Source organism: Psittacula echo, assembly GCF_963264785.1.
Source record: "Psittacula echo genome assembly, chromosome: 24".
In the NCBI taxonomy this organism is placed as follows: domain Eukaryota; kingdom Metazoa; phylum Chordata; class Aves; order Psittaciformes; family Psittacidae; genus Psittacula; species Psittacula echo.
This window is the reverse complement of record NC_137759.1, coordinates 1,100,258-1,121,224: the sequence shown is the minus strand read 5'-3', so window position 1 is coordinate 1,121,224 and position 20,967 is coordinate 1,100,258. Positions and strand designations below refer to the sequence as shown.

The 20,967-nt window shown below is 59.8% G+C and overlaps 1 protein-coding gene across 1 annotated transcript; it reads right to left on the bottom strand.

The window, feature by feature from the left end:
* Window positions 1-133: 133 nt before the first annotated feature.
* On the bottom strand, window positions 134-20,084 carry PIK3R2 (phosphoinositide-3-kinase regulatory subunit 2). Its single transcript, XM_080633857.1, has 16 exons — window positions 19,976-20,084; window positions 13,155-13,881; window positions 9,272-9,364; window positions 8,854-8,916; window positions 7,767-7,898; window positions 6,471-6,672; window positions 6,087-6,172; window positions 5,682-5,787; window positions 5,478-5,576; window positions 5,200-5,380; window positions 4,860-4,985; window positions 4,467-4,609; window positions 4,090-4,266; window positions 3,803-3,874; window positions 3,303-3,473; window positions 134-3,102 (listed from the first exon to the last, which is right to left on the bottom strand). Exons 2-16 carry the CDS (start codon window positions 13,492-13,494, stop codon window positions 2,910-2,912), a joined length of 2,184 nt encoding a protein of 727 aa, XP_080489983.1. The 5' UTR covers window positions 13,495-13,881; window positions 19,976-20,084; the 3' UTR covers window positions 134-2,909.
* Window positions 20,085-20,967: the final 883 nt, after the last annotated feature.

Sequence of the window (20,967 nt, the reverse complement as noted above, 5' to 3'; positions counted from 1 at the left end):
GGCACAGGATGCGGCACGACCTGCACCCAGCCGGGTCCCAATCCCCTCTGTTCCCACAGAATTCCCTGCAGCGGTTCCATGAATTCTGTTTATTTCCTTTTTTTTTTTTTTTCTTGGGGGGGGGGGGGGTTGTTCTGTGGGGTTTGTTTTTTTTTTTGGAAGTACCGTACAAAAATCCTCTTACAGTAACAAATAATGGGGCTGACATTAGTAAACATCGACAGAAAGAGCATAGAGAGAGCTACTGCTGGTAACGGGCAGCTGAAGTGGCGCGGGATTATTGCATATACCTAGAACTAAAACCTCAGCTGTGCTCATGCAGCCGCCACATCCTCCCCGAGCACAGCACCCCCCCCGGGCCCTCAGTGGGGTGATGGGGGAGTGTGGAGCATCCCAAGCTGGGACAGAGAGAGACAAGACCGGAGCCGTGCCCCGGGGAGCAGGAACGGCCACGTTGCACCCATGGGATGGGGGTGAGCAGCGCGGTTTGGGGGGACAACAGGGAGTTTTGGGGGGGGTCACAAGCAGCAAAGCACAGCCCAGGGCCTGGGAACACATCGCGAGCGGCGGCATCCAGCGGCACCGACAGCACCAGCAAAGCAGCGAAGGACAAATCACAACCAGCTTAATTGTGGGGGAGCTCAGGGCTTGGGGTTCCCCCCCCGGGGGGGCCAGGGAAGAGCTGAGCTGCAGGGAGCCAAGTCAAGCACCGTCAGGGAAAGGCAGCCCCAGGGAAGGGCTTTGTCCTCCTCCTTGTACACAGCGAGCAGAGCCCTGGAGGGGTGATGGGTGCTGCAGGGCGCAGGGGGTGACTGTGACCCCCCCATGATCACAGGGAGCTGCCCAAGCTCCTGGGGAGGAAAAGGCTCCGGCGCGAAGGGGACTGCGTGGGGAGCAGAGCAGGAATTCAGCCAGGAGGAGCAAAGAACGTGGTGAGAGAAGGAAATAACACTGCTGGGAATGGGGTGGGAGCCTGGCAGGAGGCTTTGGGGTGCTGGCGTGGCACCCCCCCGGAGGCCTCTGCAGAAAGGGCTATGAGCACCAAGGCCTCCCTGCCCCATTCCCATGTGTTCTCATCTCTCACGTGCCCAAGCACAAACTATTCCCTTCATTATCCCTGGTGGCTTTTCCCGAGTGATGCCTGAAGCCACACGTGGCCTCCTCTGGGCTCTGTGCCCCACAGCTCCCCGGAGCCGGCGCCTGCCCCTGCCATGGCACTTGGGCACCCTGAGCTGTGATGGGTCAGGGCTGGCACTGCTGCACCGCGGCCTCAGAGCACCAAACAGTGATGAACCAGCCCCAAAACCACAGCCCAGGGCCTGCAGAGGGCATGCAGGGAATGGGGGCTGTACAGCCGAGCACAGAAGCTGCCACAAGCAACAGGGATGGGATGTTTGCTCCAGCAACCCCAGATCCAAAAGGATCAGGGCCCCAGATGAGAGCAAGGCAGAGCTGGGGGAGGAGGGACAGCGCGGTACCCGACACAGATGGCGCATCAAGGACAGGATGCAGAGCACGAGCACGCAGCACCTCGCAGGTCCAACTGCAACAGAAGCGGCGAAGCCTACAGCATCCATCCCGAGGATGCAGCTCCGGAAGGGAAAGAGCCTCTCTGGCAAATCAAGAGGAAAAGTAATGCTTTCTTCAAGGCAGGCAGACAGGATAACCCAGTGAAACAAATGCCACCATGGCCTCGACTCTCAGCCCAGGTCCAGCAGAGCCACCTCTGTGGCCCTTGAGCCCTTTGAGCTCGGACACAACAAATCCCTGCCTGCACCAGCCAGCTCCGAGGGGCAGCACGACAGCAACACCCAGCTCCTTCACCCCCATACAGTACTCATGATTCTAAGTGCTTTGCATACAGAGTTCCACATCATGCATATACGTTTCCATGTGCCAAGGCCCTCGGCCCAGCAGATACCATCCTCGTGCAGCAGAGAGGTCCTTCATTCTGTACAGGGCTTGTAGTGTGCGTCAGCCTCTGGCCCCCTCCTGCTTCAAGCTGGCAGGACCCAGGTCTGCAGCAGCCTGGGCAGCTGCTGGGTACTGGGAGCTCAGCAAACACCAGCACTAGGAAAGCAGCTGATTACAAAAGGAACCGTATTTACAGAGCTACAGTGAGCGTCAAGGGGAAGGTTCACCCAAGACAGCCAGAAACAAGGAGCTGTGCATCCAGAGGTTCTGCTGGGGGGCAAACACACGGTACCCACACGGATTTCACAGCTTAGCTGGCACAAGTAAGGCGAGAGATTCCTCACTAACTGGATCCTCCCTCCCCGGACAGCAACACTCCAGAGGTGATTATGGAATTAGGGAACAAGACAGGCAGCTGGGGCACGGCGTGGAGTGGAAACCTGGGTTGAAAAGCACCCCAGAGGACAGGGTTTCTCCTTTCTAAATGAGTCTCTGCATGGAAGAGCAGCACCTCTCATACCAGACACTGCCACAGCCTGCAAGTCACCAAGGGAAGTGAGAGTGGAGGATGCACATGCTCAGCGGAGCCTCCTCCTCTGCCTCCTCCAGCATCCCAGCAGGGAGCCCCTTGGAACTGGGAATCTACCTCTACAGTGATGCATAGTGGGGCGACCTGCCAGCAAGAGGGGATCTGACCTGCTTATTGGGGAAGGAGAGAGGACTGTGCTCACCCCAGCAATTCAATCACGACTGGATCCTGCTTCCTAAAGGCTGGAGTCCACTGGGAATCAACAGCCCAGCCGTTTTGTCCCACCAGCCAACACGGGTTTCAGCTACTGACCAAAAGGGACATCAGGAACGGTCACAGACATCTCAGAGGCTCTGGAGGGGCAGGAGAACAGAGACTCAACTATACAGGGTGCAAAGAGTCCAGAGCCAGAAAGCAGCGCCCTGGGGAGAAGCTGAAGGCAGCTGTTACGTTGTGCATGGGCTGCTCATCTGGCTGGTGGCTGGGAAAGGACAGGGTGAGCCAGCGTGACATTCAGGGAGTCATTGTGCTGCACCAGGGACGTGTGCTTGTAGTGCAAGACCAGGTCCTTGAGGGAGGCGTAGAGGTTGTAGGGTTCAGCGAACCCATAGCCTGTGGCTGTTTTGTAGATCACACAGTGTTTGGTGTCACCGTCCACCCTGCCAGGGACATAAAGGACACGGGTCAGCAGCGGGACAGGGACAGTGGAGCACAAGCAGGCACCACCAGAGCAGCCCAAAGATACATCTGGGACACCTTGGAAGCCCCGCTGATGCTTCCACCAGCTCCAGCGTCTGTCGAGCTGGAACGCGGGAGCAGAGCCCACACCAGCCCCACCCCAGCACATGGAGATACTCACACCACGGAGCAGGCGTAGCATCCCTTCTGGCTGCTCTCGCGGATCAGGAAGGTGCCGTCCCGCTTGCCACAAAGCATCTCTTCTGCCTGCAGGCGGTTGATCTTCCCCACGTACCACGTTCGTTCCTCGTGGTGGGGCAGCTCCTCCTCATCATCCATCATGGAGTACTGGCTGCAATCGAGCACAGGGAGGGTCAGACCCCCTCAGTTTGGGCATGTGGCCCCCATAGCTCCCCTCCCACTGCCAGATGCCAGCACCCCTTCCGGCACGGGACATGTTCTCAGCTCCCGGGCAGGGAGATGGGATCAGCCGCAGCACACCCGGCTGGCACAGGCTCTGCTCCTGCAGCCCCTCCCCCGAATCATAGGATCAACCAGGCTGGAAAAGGCCTTCAAGGTCATCAAGTCCAACCTTTACACCAGCACTGCCAAACCCACCACTAAACCCTGCCACTGAGGGCCTCATCTGCACGTTCTCTGGACACTGATCTGGACACTCACTCCTCCGTCTCGTTCTTGATACCCAGCCACTCGTTGATCTTCTTCTGCCGGGCACCCTTCTGCGTCAGCCACCTGGGGAAGGAGAGGCAGAGCTCAGCGTGCCCAGGCCAGACACCACTGGAGCAGCCATCACCAGAGGGCAGCAGCTGTGCCCGAGGCCGCAAGCTGCACGCAGCAGCCCACAAGCTGGTCTGACAAGCCCCAAAGCCCTCAAGGAGGCAGCCGGATCGCTGGGGGGAGCAGCAGGGCCCCATTCCCAGCCCTCCACGGGGGCAGGAGCTACGTACACCAAATACTGGTCCCGCAGTTTGCGCAGCTGCATGAGGTCTGGCTTGAGGCTGTTCATGCGCTTGTCGATCTCCCGGTTCTCCGAGGCTTGTTTCTTCAGGTCCTGCTCCAGCTTCATCTTGCTGTCATGGATTTCGGTGATGCGGGACTTGAGTTTCTCCGAGTTCATGAGGATCCTGGGAGAAAGAGGGGGGAATGAGGCTGTGAGCCAGGCTGGGGGAGGCGGAGGAGGCAGCCTGCCAGCTCCAGCACACAGCACGCTGCTGGAGAGACAAGGGCTGTGCGTGCCTCGGCTCTGCGCTGGGCCAGGAGGAGCTTCCAGCCCTGCAGAGCTCTTCCCCAGGCAGGGCACGGCTCCACCACCCCTTGTCCTCACCGTTGCACCTCCTTCTCGTTGCCCTCCCGCCGGAAGCGCTCGATGTATTCCTTGCTGCATTTCTCCTGCGTCTGACACTGCTCCTCAAAGATCTTGATTGTCTCGTTGAAGGCCTCAATTGCAGTCCTCTTCATCTGTAGCTCCTGAGGAGAAGGGAGGGGAGAGCTTAGGACGGGGGAGCACTTGGGCAGGTTCTGCCCATTCGCATCCTCTCTTTCCCCCTCCCTAAAGAAGCACTGTCCTCGCTGCAGCCAAAGTATCGCTCTCTTCAAAGCCCATTCTCTGGGGTGCCCCCTCAAGTCCAGCAGCAAAGTGAGGCAGTGGATGCCCAACCTCTGCTCCCCTCCGTGCACAGCGTCAGGGCAGCCCAGGGGGAAGGCAGTGCCTGTGTACCTGGGATGTGCGCGTGTACTCCTCATACAGCAGGTCGTACTCCCAGCTCTTGTCCTGGTACTGCTGGTGATAGACCTTCAGCTGCTCCCCGACGGCTTCCACGCTGTCCTCCTTCACCACTTGGTCCTGCCATACACAGAGCCTCCGCCAGGGCCTGCTCCTGCCCTACAGCAGCCCCTCTGCGAGGCAGCTGGTCCCACAAAACCCCACCAGTCCTGCAGGCTGGCTGTCACCCCACACAGTAATGTCCCAGCATGGGGAAGAGGTGGGACATCGACCTTTACCAAAGGACTGGGGATGGACGAGCAAATGCCCCTGGCCAGCACTGCAGAGGCCTCACCTGCTGGTACTTGGAGATGGGGTAGAGCAGCCTGGTGTCCAGCTTGGCGTTGTACTGGGCGAGTGACTCGTGCCGGTAATGGGTGATGAGCTCCACCACCGAGCCGAAGGTCAGGGGCTCCGAGAAGCCGTACTTCCCTTCCCGGTGAAAGATCTTGATCAGCTTGTTATTGCCTCCCTTCCTGCGGTGAAAGGAGAGGAGAGGATGCTCAGCACCACCTTCCAGCCTGACAGCTTGTCATCCAGGCTGCTGTCAGCATAGGGACCCCAGCGCCTTACCTGAGCGTGAGGGTGTATTCCCCCTGGATCTTGCTGGAGGCGTCACGCACCAAGAAGGTACCATCCGGTGTGTCCCGTAGCTTCTCGTTCACCTCCTCCCTGCAAGGAACGTGATTGTTATGGCCTGTGAGATGCAACCAGAGCTGCCCTAGAGAACTCCGTGGACAGGGCACCCAGGATGTGGGCTGCCAGCAGTTCCCTTACCGTGAAATGTCACCCCAGTACCACTCGGCGTCCTGCAAGGACACGCTGTTCCCGTTGGCCAAGCTGGCTGCGCTGGGCTTTGGCTTGGGGGGTTTTGGAGGCAAGGCTGTAAGAGAAGGAGGAGGGAAGCAGGGTGAGCCCAAGTTCCAGCTGCCCACAGGCAATCCCTTGGAGCACTGAGTCTGCCTCCCTGCTGTGACTATCCTGGGAAGCCCCCCTGGCAACCACGCTGCTGGGAGCTGCTCCAGGCACATCTACAGCAGCAGGTGAACGCCTCGAGGCGGGCTCCAGGCACAGCTGGGCTCCAGAAATGCCCTCAGCAACCTGCTCATTGGGGCAGAGACTCCACATCCCCAGAGCACAAACCCCAGCACCTTAGGCCCCAAGGAAGGGGCATCTCAGTACCTGGAGGCAACTGTTCCAGCTCCAGCTCCTTTGTCTGCAGAAGCATCTCCAAAAACAGGACGGAGAAGTCAGGGCTCAGCTCTGGGCTGTAGGGACAGAGGAGCCAAGTAAGAACAGCAGCTCTAGGGGGGAACCTGGCACTGCTCCCGTGCTCCGTGGGCAAAGGGGCAGCCGGTTCATCCCAGCTGCCAGACCCAGGCTGACACAGAAGCAAGGCTCTGCCCTGGCTTTGAGTCCCACCTCTGTGTGCTGCCAGCAGTTTAATCCCACGTGCAGCGAGGCAGGGGCTGCGGCCAGACCTGCTGTTACAGCCTGGACTCCTCGTCCTGGCAGGCACAGAGGCTGATGCTTGGTGCACGGCTGGAATCCGAAAGCCTCACGTACCTGGCGCCAGGCAGCCGGAGGAGGAGGGGGCCGAAGATCTCTCCCAGGGCCCGAGGGTGGAGGCTGTTGCTCTCGGCCTGCTGCGATACCTTCCCCAGATGCCGGAGCAGGAACTGCAGGGTGAGCGTGTTCTGGAGCGGGACCGCAGGAGACTCCAGGGCCAGCAGCAGCTGCTTCCGGCAATTCTCCGGCTGGGGTATCTCTGGGGAAGAGAACCAGACCCCATGGAAGAGCTGGGACAGGCAGCACCGCTCCGTGCTCCAGCTGCGGCAGCGTGGGAGCGCCGTCAGCAGCAGGGGCCATGTGCCAGACCCCGTAGGGACAGGACTTGCTTTAATACCCCAAACGCATCCATCCCACACAGCCACCCATTCCCAGGTGATCCACCCCACACAGCCACCCATTCCCAGGTGATCCATCCCACACAGCCACCCATTCCCAGGTGATCCATCCCACACAGCCACCCATTCCCAGGTGATCCACCCCACACAGCCACCCATTCCCAAGTGATCCATCCCACACAGCCACCCATTCCCAAGTGATCCACCCCACACAGCCACCCATTCCCAGGTGATCCATCCCACACAGCCACCCATTCCCAGGTGATCCATCCCACACAGCCACCCATTCCCAGGTGATCCACCCCACACAGCCACCCATTCCCAAGTGATCCATCCCACACAGCCACCCATTCCCAGGTGATCCACCCCACACAGCCACCCATTCCCAGGTGATCCACCCCACACAGCCACCCATTCCCAAGTGATCCACCCCACACAGCCACCCATTCCCAAGCGATCCATCCCACACAGCCACCCATTCCCAAGCGATCCATCCCACACAGCCACCCATTCCCAGGTGATCCATCCCACACAGCCACCCATTTCCCAAGCGATCCACCCCACACAGCCACCCATTCCCAAGCGATCCACCCCACACAGCCACCCATTCCCAGGTGATCCATCCCACACAGCCACCCATTCCCAGGTGATCCATCCCACACAGCCACCCATTCCCAGGTGATCCACCCCACACAGCCACCCATTCCCAGGTGATCCATCCCACACAGCCACCCATTCCCAAGCGATCCACCCCACACAGCCACCCATTCCCAAGCGATCCACCCCACACAGCCACCCATTCCCAGGTGATCCATCCCACACAGCCACCCATTCCCAGGTGATCCATCCCACACAGCCACCCATTCCCAGGTGATCCACCCCACACAGCCACCCATTCCCAGGTGATCCACCCCACACAGCCACCGTTCCCAGCGCAGCCAGGGGAGGCCCTTACCCTGCAGGATACGCAGGATGTCTCCGTGCACGGGCACTGGCACCACGGGGGAGGGCAGGTCCTGCAGGTAACCTCGCAGCGCCTCGCCCAGGGAGTGCACGTCAAAGGGCTCCAGGTCGCCCAGGGTCCAATCTGCCAGGGCACAGATTTGCCGTGGGGATGGCTGCAGCTCCGGGCACCTATCCCAGAGACCATCACGCACCAGGCAGGCAGCTATCACAGGACATGGCAGCCACAGGCAGCCCTTGGGCAGCCGAACAGGATGAGGATGCCTGGAAGTGCTACCTGCACCCCAAAACCAACCCGGCTCTGGGAACCCAGGCAGGTTCCCCCCTCCCCAGGATGGGGTAGAGCTCATTTTGGGTCCCCACTCTCTTTGCCCTCAGCCCTGCCACAGGAATCCTGGGCACGCATGACTCGGATGAGAGCTTTGCTCCCTGCTGCTGGTAGAGACAAGCACAGCCTGAGCAGCCCCACACTGAACCCAGTGGGGAAAACATCTCCCTCCAACCGAGCCATCCCATGACCACCAGGCTGGCGGGATGGCAACAAAGCCTCTCCCAAAAGCAGCGCAGCCAGAGCTGCCAGCACCACGCAGTTGGGGTTTGCAAGAACGTCTGTGGAAGGGGACAAGCCAGCACAGTGCTGGATGAGGCCCAAGCTCAGCCAAGCAGCAGACAGCTCCGGAGGCCCTGCGGTGCAGACATCAGCTGCCGGCAGAGCGGAGCCACGGCTCCAGCCACCAAACTGAGCTAAAAGATCCTCCCCTGCTTATGAGTGCTGTGACAGAGGCAGAGCAGCCTCCGCCAGCCCATCCACAGAGCACCACCGAGCAGGGCACCCGAAGAGAGCAGGATACAAGCACAAGGGTTCACCAGCACCACATCCCTTTGCTCCAGGAATCCCCCCCCTCTCCCAGCCCTTCCCCTGGAGCTGGGGATGTGTGGGGCCGGCCCAGCCCCCCCGGCAGCGTGCTGGGAGTCAGGAACTGCCTGGCCTGGCTTGCATTACTGCTGGCGCTGGCTCAGGCACTAATCTGCTCCATCTGAGCGCGTTCGCCTCCTCCCCGCGCGGAGCTGGTTCTTACCGGTTCTCAGCGCCTGCCTCAGTTCGGAGCCAGATGTCCTGTACAGCATCTCGCTGTCTACCCCTGTGGAAGCGGGGACACGGCGCTCAGCTGCCAGCACCGCCTAAAGCAGGCCTGGAGGGGCTCCAGGCCAACCTCCTGCAGCCCCCCTGGCTCCCAGGACCCCCTATTCAGTGTCCTCGTTTCTCCCCCGTGGCAGAGAAGCAGGCTGGCAGTGACTCCCAAACCCCAGCACCCGATGCAGGATGGTGCAGTGGGGTTAAGCCCAGCTCTAGGGAACGGCAGCTCAAGCAAGCGAGGAGCAGGCAGCTGAGTCCTGCACGTCCCATGGAGCTTTTCAAGACAACTGCCCCCCGCTCTGCCCTCACTGGGAGGGTTCAGGGGTATCAGCCCCGCAGTGCTCAACATCCCCCCTTACCTTTCTTCTCAATAGCTTCCACCAGCTTCACCAGCAGCGGGGGTGCAAGCTCGGGAGGGCTGAACTGCTCCTGCAATTCCAGGAGAGGAGACCCTGCGGAAGAGGGAGGGAGAGAAGGGTCAGCCTCAGCTCAGCCCCCAGGCCAGGGCCCAACCAACTCACTCTTAACAGCAGAACCCAAGAGTGAGGAAAGCCGTGGCCCCTGCTGCCGGGCTGCAGCCCATGCAAACACTGCACAGGGGCTGGGGGAGCCTGCGAGCTGGCTCACAACAAGCCCAGCCTTGCTCTAAGCCTCTAACGGGGTGTGCGCAGGGGATCCCTCTTGCTCCTGCCGAGCGCAGGAGGCAGAGGCAGGGCACAGGCAGCACAGGGGTTAGCAGAGCTCCTGGAGGCCAGGCCGGGATCAGTGCCTGCCCAGCACAGGGCTGGCAGAGGAGCAGGGCCAGGGAGCTGGCTCCTGGTGCTGAGGTTGTGCTTAATCCAGCCATTCAGACAGAACTCCGTGTCAGCAAATTCCTGCTCTTGACTGCTCCTTTAACATGGAAACCAGCCCTCTGCCTCCCTCTCCCCAGGAGCCCACCGCCTCCCGCAAGCTGCTACAGGACATGGCATGGCACTGGGGTTCCTGTGCTCCCAGAGGGAGGATCTACAGCCCTGCATCGGGTGGCATTTGGCTCCAGAAGAGCCGAAGGTCCCTGCTCTGGGCTCCCCAGTGCTGGAGGGTGATGCATGCCAGGGCAAGAGCATGCAGGCCCGGCCAGGCAGCTGCCAATGGGATCCCTGCCGAAGGATGAGCGGTGCCAGGCCCTGTCTTGCATCCAGCTGAGCACCAGCCGGTGCGGGAGGCTCCTCCGGGACCCCAGGAAGCCCACGGTCAGTGCAGACACCGGACACGCTCCACTCGGGGGATGCAGAGCTAAAAGGCTGCTCCCCATTGCGAAACACAGCTCTGTTGTCATAGATCTGACCTGAACTCGCCCGGTGTGGTCTTACCATGAGACACAGCAAGCTGGAACTCCACACTGGCCTGAGCCTCCTGCACCCACAGCCTCACGGGGAGACAAAGCAGCCACAGAAAGGGGAGCACCCAGTTCTGTATGAACCTGTGCTGCTTAGGGGGGGCAATTCCCGATGGGAAGGAGCCCCTGGCCATGGGAAGGGGCCCAGAGTGGTGCTGAAGATGCAGGCAAGCGGCCAGGCTGGCAGCTCTGAGCCTGACCCTTGGGAAGGCCTGAAGGGAGAGTAAACAGTGGGGCTGCCCACGTGGCCCGGCCGGGAATGTGCTGCTTCAGCAGGCAGCAGCTTGCCTGCTCCTGCTCTGCTCTGCTCAGCAGCCTCAGCGGAGCCAGCAGCAGCTCCCGAGCCCGCGGGGCCGCGCTGCCCTGCACAAGGCTGCTCACAGCAGGGCCGGGGCAGCTGCGGAAATAGCAGCGAGCCGCATGTTCCGCTCGGCTCCCTCCTTATGGAAGGCAAACAGCGGCAGCTCGTAAATCCACTGCTGGAACACGCTGGGGCTCCCTGCTCTGCGCTACCAGGCCTGTGCCCAGACGGTGGGGCAGAGGTGGTGCTGGCCCTGCTCCACGTGTGACACTGGGGGGGGATAAGGGATTCCTGTCAGCCAGGATGAGGGAAACAGGGCACAAACCCCATCAGCTCTGAGCTTTGGGGGGCAGCCAGAAGACGTCTCTGTACCTCCCAAAGTGCAGGCCACAAGGAAGTAACATGGGTTTGGCTTCAATGCAGTTTCTCAGTTGCAAAAATGCATCTCCCCATCAGCATCGCAGCAGCCTGCACTGGAAAACAGCCCTTGGGTGTTTGAATTGCCACTCTGCAGGTCCCTGCTGTGCCCCAAATGGATACTGGCTGGGGGGATGCACCCACAGGGGACAGGGCTAGCACCCTCTTCGTGTGCCCCTGTACCTGACCCTCACTCTGCTCCATCCCCAGGCAGGATGCAGACTGGCTGACTTTGGGTTTCTTTCCTAACTGCATCTTTTCTGTGTGTCAGGAGCTTTGGAACGCACCTTCTTGTACACCTCTGCACCGGGCAGCAGCTCTGACCACCCAGACACACCTCCGCCAAGCCCAGCTTGAGGAGGAAGACAGCAAGTCCACAAAGGCTTAAATCCAGCCCCCGAGGGAGCACAGGGCTGGATGCAGACAAGGCCAACGCATCCTCTGCAGAGCGTGTCCCAGGCTCCCAAGAGGAGCAGCTTTCTGCGGGGTGACTCAGGTCAGCAGCTCTTGCTGCCAACCCAAAGGCACAGCCCGACCACATTCCCACCCTGCGGAGATGTTTCCACCCCTCCGGCTCCAGGAGCAGCAGCATGGGAGGCAGCTGTGGGAGCTGCACCAGCCCCACCACCCTGATTTATGGGATAGGGGCTTCTTTCCATTCCTTAAAACCCCGGAGGTGTTTCCCACAGCTAGAAGCAGCTGATGGGATAACCATGGCTCTTGGACGGAGGACAGGGAGGACATGGGACTGCCAGCCAGAAGTGTGCTCTGATGCCCACCCTACTCCTCCTGAGTGCACCAGCACAAGGTCTTCTGCAAGGCATGGGGAGGCAAAGCGTGGCTGTCACCCCTCTGGGCCACCTCAGAGCCCCTGCCACCGGGTTTATGTTCAAAGCAATAGGCAGCAGGCAGGCAGCTGCCGGAGCTCCACAGGCAGTGCCAGGGGTATGGCAGCATTCCCAGCTCCCGGACCAGGGCCATGCCAAGGCCAGGGCGGGCTGGGAAGCAGCGGCAGGATGGCCCATGTCCTGCCTGAGGGTGGCTGCCCGGCCCCCGGGAGAGCTCTGGATCCTCAGGGAGGGATGGGTGCCAGGCAGACAAGCCATCAGCTCCAGTTCTCGGAAGGACTCTTTTAGATCCTGACTCTTCTCCTCTTGCCCAGAGACAAGTAATTGTGTGTCTCAGCAGGGCTGAGCGGCTCTTGGCAGGGAGCGATGGTGCTCCAGAGGCTGAGAGGTGGTTGGGAGAGGTCAGGGCTTATTCCTAAAGAAAGGGAGAGGGGCAAAACCCTCAGCAGAGCAGGGAGAGGGACCAAGGGCCACAGGGATCCTGGCTAGTTGCATGCCAGAGAGAGAGAAGGTTCTTGGAGAGGTAGGAGTGGGACAAGGCTCGACCCAAGAAGTTCTGCTGAGCAGATTGATAAGCTGGAGGAACAACGTGCTCTTTTCTTGGCCAGGTCTGAATGTGGGCCCTGTTCTGGTTTCTTCTGGGGTAGAGTCAATTTTCTTCCTAGTAGCCGGTGCAGTGCTGTGCTTTGGCTTTAGGCTGAAATAATGGTGATAACACACGGGTATTTTAGTTGTTAAGTAGTGCTTATCCTAAGTCAAGGACTTTTCAGTTACTCGTGCTCCGCTAGTGAGGAGGGAAACAAGAAGATGGGAGGAAGCACAGCCAGGACAGCTGACCTGAACTAGCCAAAGGGATATTCCATAACCAGTACGCCCAGTATAGAAACTGGGGGAAGTTGGTTGGAAGAGGCCAATCACTGCCTGGGGACAGGATGGCCATCTGTCAGTGGAGTGGTGAGCAACTGTACTGTGCATCACTTGTTTTCCTTAAGTTATTCCTCTCTTTTTGTTATCTCCCTTTCCGTTATTATTATATTTGACTTGATTTCAATTACTAAACTGTTCTTATCTCAACCCATGGATTTTACCAGTTTTCCCCCCAGTTCTCCTCCCCATCCCACTGGGATCAGGGAAGGAGCGAGTGGCTCCGTGGCACTTAGCTGCTGGCTGGGGTTAAACCACAACCGCACACAACACGAGGGGCAATCAACCCAGTGCTGCCCAGCAGAGCCTCTCCCAGCCCCTCAGCCACCACGTGCCGGGAGCGGAGGAGGCTGGGAGCACGCAGCAGGGCTTACCTTGCTCCAGAGCTTCCGGGAGGCGGCAGCCGCTGGCGCCTGGTGTGGCGGGGAGAGGCCTCTGCACTCGGGGCCGGTGCGAGGGGACCGAGATCTTCACTGGCCCCACGTACTCCACGTACGTGCCTGGGAAGTCGCCCTTCTGCTTGGTCCGCTCGTTGACACCCAGGATCCATCCGATCTGATTGGGGGTCTGCTCGTCCCCGTCTTTGAAGCCCAAGGCTTGCAGGGCCCCCTTGCTCACCACCAGGATGTCCCCAGGCAGCAGATCAATGTCCTCCTCGCGCTCCTTGCGGTAGGGGTAGAGCGCACGGTACTGGAACCCATCGGTGCTGCCCATTCTCTCTGCTGCGGGAAGAAGGGCTCTGGACAGTGAGGCAGCACGTTTCGGGTGGGAGAGGAGGGACTTCAAAGGCAGGTCTCCCCCATCAGCACTCTGAATGTCTTTGCATGAACCAGCACCCCAGGAGCGTGGTCCGGGTGTCCCGGTGTGCTTAAGTGCAGCCCCTTTTCCTTAGCTTGAAACCACGATTCAACCAAATGATGGAGCAAAGGGAGAAGGAGACAAACATAATCCAGCACTCGCGAGCGGGCATGCAGCAAAGAAACGGGAGATCAGGGTCTGCTTCACCGAAAAAGAAGCAGGTTTCTTGGAGTCCCGGGGGCAAAAGCACAGTGGGCTTCCAGCCCAGAACAGCGCAGGGCGCTACGTCTGCCTTCCCAGGGCCTGCAAAGAGAAGAAGACTTGTTAATGCAAAGCCAGACACCTCTCACCCTCCTGAGACACCACCAGTCAAATGAGCGGTTCACATGAGCACCTGAGAGAGGCAGGACTCGTTTCTTTCCTACCTACCAGCTGCTGCTGAGCCCTGGATCCAACCGGGACATGCTAATACCAGTTTAGACTCCCAAAAGCAGGAGAGAAGCCAGCGGCTGCAAGCAGGAATGCCACCTCCTCTCGGCTACAGTCAAGCACCAGCTCTGCATCTTAAGGAGGTTCACGCCTGCTTCTGCAGCTTACCCTCCTCGTAGCACTTATGCAAACATGAAGACAGCAAGTGGGACAAACCAGCCTTTATGCAGGAGCTTGCATACAGAAAAGAGTCACCCTGCAACCCCCAGTTGGGAGGCTCTGAACAGCAGCCAAACAAACAGATTCAACCTTTCCTTGTTCAATCGATTCCATTTCACAGCTCACCTTTACATCTCCCCATGCAATCCCCCCCAAGGCAGTTTGCTGAAGGTAGCTGCCCACAGATGTAGCTTAACCAAGCCTTCAGTGAAAGGCTTTGCCATTCCCGCAGAGCAGCACTTCAAAGCTTTGCTCTGAGCAAAGCAGCAGCATCAAGTGCAGGCATGGGTTCCTTCCGCAGATGGCCTTAAAATCATCTTGAGAAGCCTTCAAGCCTGCTTAGAGCTGCTCATCTGCCTTTCAGCTATTCAGAAATGGAAGCATCTGCTGCCTGCCCTGCCCAGAAATCCTCCAAACGCAGGAACCTGGGTTCTAACATGTTGTGGAAGAGCTGGGTGAGCTGGGGCATTCCCAGCAGCCAGGCACGTCCTCTTTTTCCCATCCCCTCCCGGCCGCACAGGCCAGTTTTCCACCTCCTCCAGGCAAATCCCAGCATTCCGGTTCCCATAGGATGGCGTCCAGCCCAGGACAGGACCTACAAGGAGCTGGGGCAGCCAGGAACCAGCCTGCCCAGGGACACCCAAGGCCTGCTGAAACGCTGCAGGTCCTGCTAACGGCTTGGAGCTGTTTTGGCCCAGAAACCACCAAACCCAGCTCAAACTCGAGTCTCCTCTGAAAGCTTTTAGCGAGCAGGAAGGCGCTGCTCAGGGCTGCGAGAGCCTCTGTGGAGGGAGGCGAGGAGCAAAGGGAGCCAGGACACTCTTCCCAGCGGAATCAATGCACAACCAAGCATGGCACAGGGCCAGGGCTGCGCTGACCGCTGGCTGGACTCAGCGAGATGCACCCGCACTGGTAACCTGCAGTCCTCCAAAATAACCCTTCTTGGACCCGCACCGTGTTCCAGTTCACATCAGCTACAAACCCCTCTCCTGCACGAGTCCAAGACCAGTGCAGCCCCCTGAGAGGAGCCGGCTCCCTGTCTCCACAGCCAGGATCCGTGGGTTCCTTCCCTTGGCAAAGAAGAAAGGCACAAAGAGGCCGTGGCACATGAAGCCTGGGCAGCAGCCAGGGCCTGCACTGGTTGCCTGTGCCTGGGCAAGTGTCCCAGCTGGGCTGGCCGTGCCATGAATGAGCAATGCCCCTGGCGAGGGAAGACACTCGTGGCCGGGCTTTGGTGGACAGGGAACAGGACCGAGCCTGATCCTGGTTGCTCGAGAGCTTCCCTGGAGCAACACCAGGCTTGCAGAACTCACGGAGAGACCCAGGGGAGGTTCCTGGTGTTGGCAGAAGCAGCACATCCCTGCACCATGCGAGCTCCCACCATTCCAGGCTGGCGGCGGCAGCGAACTCGCTGCAGAGCCCACATTCCCCCAATCCAATTTTCCCAGCCAGGAAAATATTACTTCATGATCCAGAGCGTAAAGAGAGATTTATGACCAGGCTGCCTGCCTGCCCCTCGCCCATCTGAGCGCTGCCTGTCAAGGTCCCACAGAGCCGAGCCGGCAGCGCCACGGGCACTGCCTGACTGCTAAGGGCCCGAGTGGCTGCTGCCTGCTGGGAAAGACTCCGGCAGCTCCCGCTCGTCCCGGACCCCGTAATGCACCCAAAAGCAGCAGAACCCAAAGCCTGCGGGGTCAGGGCTCCCTGACAGGCACCTCCCTGGATTCCACCCGTGCATCCCGGTGCCGGCTCCAGGCGCCTCAGACAAGCCAGTGCAGCTGAAGAGGCTGGAAGGACAAAACATTCAGCCCTGGCAAACTTGTTCAGTGGCTTTTCAAAGCAGATCCGTGTGGAGGGGTGGGAAACTGCTCTGGAGCACCAAGTCTCTCCAAAGAGCAGGTTCCCGCACCTTCTGCCGCACCGTGTGGCTCCAACAGCTCAGAGAATAAGGGAATGGTTTGGGTTGGAAGGGACCTTAAAGCTCCTCCAGCTCCAACCCCTGCCACGGGCAGGGACTCCTTCCACTGGAGCAGCTTGCTCCAAGCCCCTGTGTCCAACCTGGCCTTGAACACTGCCAGGGATGGGGCAGCCACAGCTTCTCTGGGCACCCTGGGCCAGCGTCTCAGCACCCTCACAGGGAAGGATTTTTCCTGTGTCTGTGCTAAATCCTGCCAACCTTCTCTGTGATGGGAAGGCAGAGACGCAGCTCTGGGCCACCCTGCTCTTCACATCCCAGTGGGTCACTGGGCACAGATAACTTAGAGCCAGCCTGGTCCTGGAGCAGCCTCACCTGCCTTCCCCAGGGGGACCAAGTGCCTGTGAACGCAGGTGAGGAACCCCCCAGGAAACCCAAATCCACACGGCTCATGCTGGCACCGGCCTCTCCAGGGAAGCTTCGCAAAGCCCTGAAAGAGTTCTCTGGAGGGAAGGCAGCGCCGAGAGCCCGGGACACGCACGAGCCTGTCAGCTGGAAGCACACCTCCGAGCCTGCCAAAAGATTCCAGCTGGGCCCAGCTCCAGGTTCGCTCAGCTCTCGGAGAGGAGCCTCGTGTGTCCGCGCTGGTGAGCACTTGCTTCGGCTGCTCTGGCAATCCCATGCACCAGACAAGCACATACCTTTGGTAAATCTCTGTCAGCGCCCAGAAACAAGCCCTCGATTCATTCCCCGCTGTCAATGCTGTCTTTGTTGAATGCATGGGGTTGAAACAAAAAACACATTACAAGTCTTTTTGTGTGCGCCCAGCGCAGAAATAAAAGCATCTTAACGTTTTAAATGTGGTTCCTGGGCTTTTAAACCCGGTTCCAAACGCAGTTCAAAGTGCAGCTTGACTCAAAGCAATGCTGAGCGTTCCTTTCCCTCCAGTGAGGGAAAAGAATGCATACAAATATTTAAAGGAAAAATATGCCTACAACAATCTACCCAGCTCAAACCTTTCCAAGCTCCAGCACGTCCTTAGTGAGCACAAAATAACCCCCCCAAAGCAAGTCTTGACTGCAAACCCCTCCATGTTAACAGGTTGCAAACAGTGAGAACAAAGCTTTCCTTTAAGAAAAGCCAGAAAATAGGATGTATGCAACGAGGGATGGGAATAGAAATGGACACGGGGCCCGCCTGCCATGTGCTGCCCTATGGTGACAACTGCTGCTGCACTGAGTCCTTCTGACCCACACAGCCAGGCAGCTCTGCTGGCCTCATGCCCTGGCAGCAGCAGGAGCACGCCGTGGGTCACGCTGCACCCACATGCACCCGAAGCAGCGAGCAGGAGCCTGGCAAAGCCGGGTTTATAATGTGGGACAAACAGCACAGCAATCCCTGTGCTCCTGGGCGGCTTCCCAGGCCAGCTCCCGGCTTTGGAGCCTCAACAGCTCACAAGGCTGGAGCTACAAGCGAGGCTGTGCTGGTGGTGGCAATGGCAGGGAAGAGCCGGAGCTGTGCTGGGAGTGCTGGTGGTGGCCATGGCACTGCCATCCAGCTCCTGTTTCCCTCCAAACGGGGAAGAATGGCAGGGAAAATGAGTTCCATCGGGAGCCGTGCCCAAGCTGCCCTGAGAGTGACTGCATGGCAGCAGAGGCATGGGGCAGCTGAGGCCATTGTCACCTTTTTCTCCTCTTTTCTCCCCAAGAAGTGCTTCTCATGCATCTGGCAGCAGAGCCTGAGGTTTAGCAGGGTCCTGGCCATGGCCACCAGCAGCCCTTTGCAGAGACACGGAGCAGAGAGGTCTCAGCAACCTCCTCCTCCGAGGCTGGACAGCCCAAGAGCACCTCAGGCAATCCAAGACTTCTCACACTGTCCGGAGGCTCCTCCTGACATGGGATTTTCTTGCTTCAGTTGCAGCTTGTCCTGTGCTCCCCACCTCAAACGTTCTCCTCCTCCCTGCAAGAGCCTTTTCCATGCTGGCACTGAGGGGAGAAGGACCAGAACACCAACCCCAGCACTTGACTCCAGGCTCCCTTTCCACCAGCACCCAAGCAGCAAGAACACACGACTCCCATTTTAAGAGCACTCCCGGGGTTGGGTTTAGGGCCTTTTGACAGAAATAAACCCAAAAGCTGCATTTTGGCCACTTCCCTCTAAAATCACAGCTCTAAAGCAGGTGAGGACATGTTAAAAAATAACCCCCCAAGTGCTCTTGCTGCATTATCTGCTCAAAATCACCTTCCCCGGGGGATCTGGAATTCCAATGATGATTTAGGAGCAGCTCTGCACAACGCAGCAATCCCATGAAGCTATAAGGTGAGGAGCACCCACGTTAGCAGGTCAGCATCATTCGGGTCCTAGTTGAGAGGGGAGACCTTCCAGCTTGCGAAAGCCACTGCCCCTGCCTCTGCTTTTTCTCTTCCATTACTCAGTTCCTTTAGCTCCAAGCTGTGGCTCCAGCTATTCCCAGAGGAATTAAAAGAGTCCTTGATATTATAAATACTCTTTTTCACTGTAAACACAGCGCAGCACTCGGAGCGAACCGCTGGCGCTCTGACACGGCTCCAAACCGGTTCCAGAAACCACTCTGCTCCTCGCCACATTCCAGCAGAGCTGCGCTTTCCCTTCCAACCCAGAGCTTTTGTCCAGCGAAACCCAACTGCGGGCAGAAAGGGTTCTTCTATGTGCTTAAAACCTTGTTCTAGCAAGCGAAAACCCAAGGGGTTTGGGGCAGCAAAGGAGCACCAAAGCCTTGCTGTGAACCGCACAGCCTGAGCTTGATGTGCCCACGTCAAAGAGAGTCACCAAAGAAACCAAACCATGGCTTTCCCACATCATGGAGGAGTCGATGACTCCAGCAGAGGCCAACCCAGCCTCGGGGACACACCAGCCCTCCGCATGTTAGGGAAGGGCGGGGGAATGGCCAGGAAAGCAGTGATTTAGGCTATATTTACTCAGCTGCCTCCATTCTCTGCTCTCACAGAGAAAGTCACAGGGCCAGTTCCCCAGTGGCTCTAAGAGCTGCTCAGGAAATAAAAGCCGTGCATGAATGGGGAGGAGACGCGGCCATTCCTGCACCGCGCTGGGCTCGGGTGCCCAAAGGCACAATGCTGGGGCCACTCCAGCTCTTGCAGAGCTCATTCCAGACAGGTTTTCCCCCCCTCTCGGTTTTACTTCCCATTGGGAATACCTCAGTTTGGGAACTACGGGACCACGGGAACCTTCCTCTTCGATGGGCTCAGAACCATCCACAGGATCACAACAAACAAAGCGCACAAACCGCACTGGAAAAAGGTGGGCTGGCCACCATCCTACAGCCAGGGTTTGGGGGCAACTGCGCCCAGAGACAGCAAAGCCATAGCCCCCCCAGGCTGGATTCCAGCCGAATGGGAGCATCCCTGCACCATCCGACCCTAGCCTGGGCAGAGCCATGGTGGGATCAAGCCACATCCAAGCCCCCAGCCCAGGCTGGATCCCTGCAGCTCCGATAGGCAGCGCTGCCCGCAGCAATGGGACTGCACGGGGGAATGGCACCGAGGTCCCTGCGCTGGGGATGGAGAAGGCCGGGGGGGGGGGTGGTCGGAGGGACACACAAGGAGGGGACAGGCCCAGCTCCGGCGCCTCGGCGCGGGGTGGACAGGCCCCGGGGGATGGCAGTGCGCTGGCAGCGGGCACCCTGCGCTGGCACCGCCGGGAGGGAGCGGGCTGAGCCCGCAGGGCCCGGCGAGGGGCGCCTCCCGATGAGGGGCCGCGCACCCCGCGGGGCCCGCTCCGGTTCCCTTGGCGCCTTCCCCCCCTCATCCGGCCGCGGTTCCCCCGGCCCCGTCCCACCTCTCTGCCGGCCCCATCCGCCGCCGCCCGGCTCCAGCCCGCTCCTGCCTCACAGCCCAGCGGCAGCCTGGGAAAGGGCCCGAACGCCGCCGGAACGGCCCGAACCCGCCCCGGAAAGAGCCGAGAGGAGCTGGAGGGGGCCGAACCTGCCCGAAGCCGCGGCGGCTCCGCCCCTTCCCCCGGCGGCCGAGCGCGATCGGAACCACGCCCCTCGCCCGAGCTGCTCCGGAAGGAGCCGAGGGGGAGCCGGCGCCAACCGGCTTTCGGCGCTGGAGGGAGAGCGCGGCGGCGCCCCCTAGCGTAGGGTTGGGAGCACGGATCGGGCCCGGCACCGGGACGGCACCGGGCACGGGGCATGGAACCGGGCACCGACACTGCACCGGCCATGGTGCACGACACCGGGCACGGCACTGGGACTGCACTGGGCTTGGGGCACTGCACCGGTCACCGGCACTGCACCAGGCACAGGGCATGGAACCGGGCACCGACACTGCACCGGCCATAGTGCACGGCACCGGGCACGGCACTGGGCATTGGGACTGCACTGGGCTTGGGGCACTGCACCGGTCACTGAGACTGCACCGGGCATGGGGCATGGCACCGGGACTGCACCGGGCATAGCACTGGACGTAGGGCATGGCACTGGGCATTGGGACTGCACCAGATGCAGGGCACTGGGACTGCAGCAGGCACGAGCAGGGCACCGGGCACCAGGACTGCTCTGGGCACGGGGCACACTGGGCAGTGTTGCGGTGGACGCAGGGCACTGCATTTGGCTCTGCGGTGGGCACTGGGCACCATACCCAGCACTGGTACCCACCATCTGGTGCCGGTAACATCAACCCCCCCCCGGGCTGCAGACACCACATCATGGCTCATTGCAAGAAACAGTTTTAATACAACATAAACCTTGTTGAAGGTCAGAGCAGAGCTGGGCACTGTGCAGGAAGACACGGTCCCCTTGGCTTTCGTGACAGTTTCCATTCAGAAAT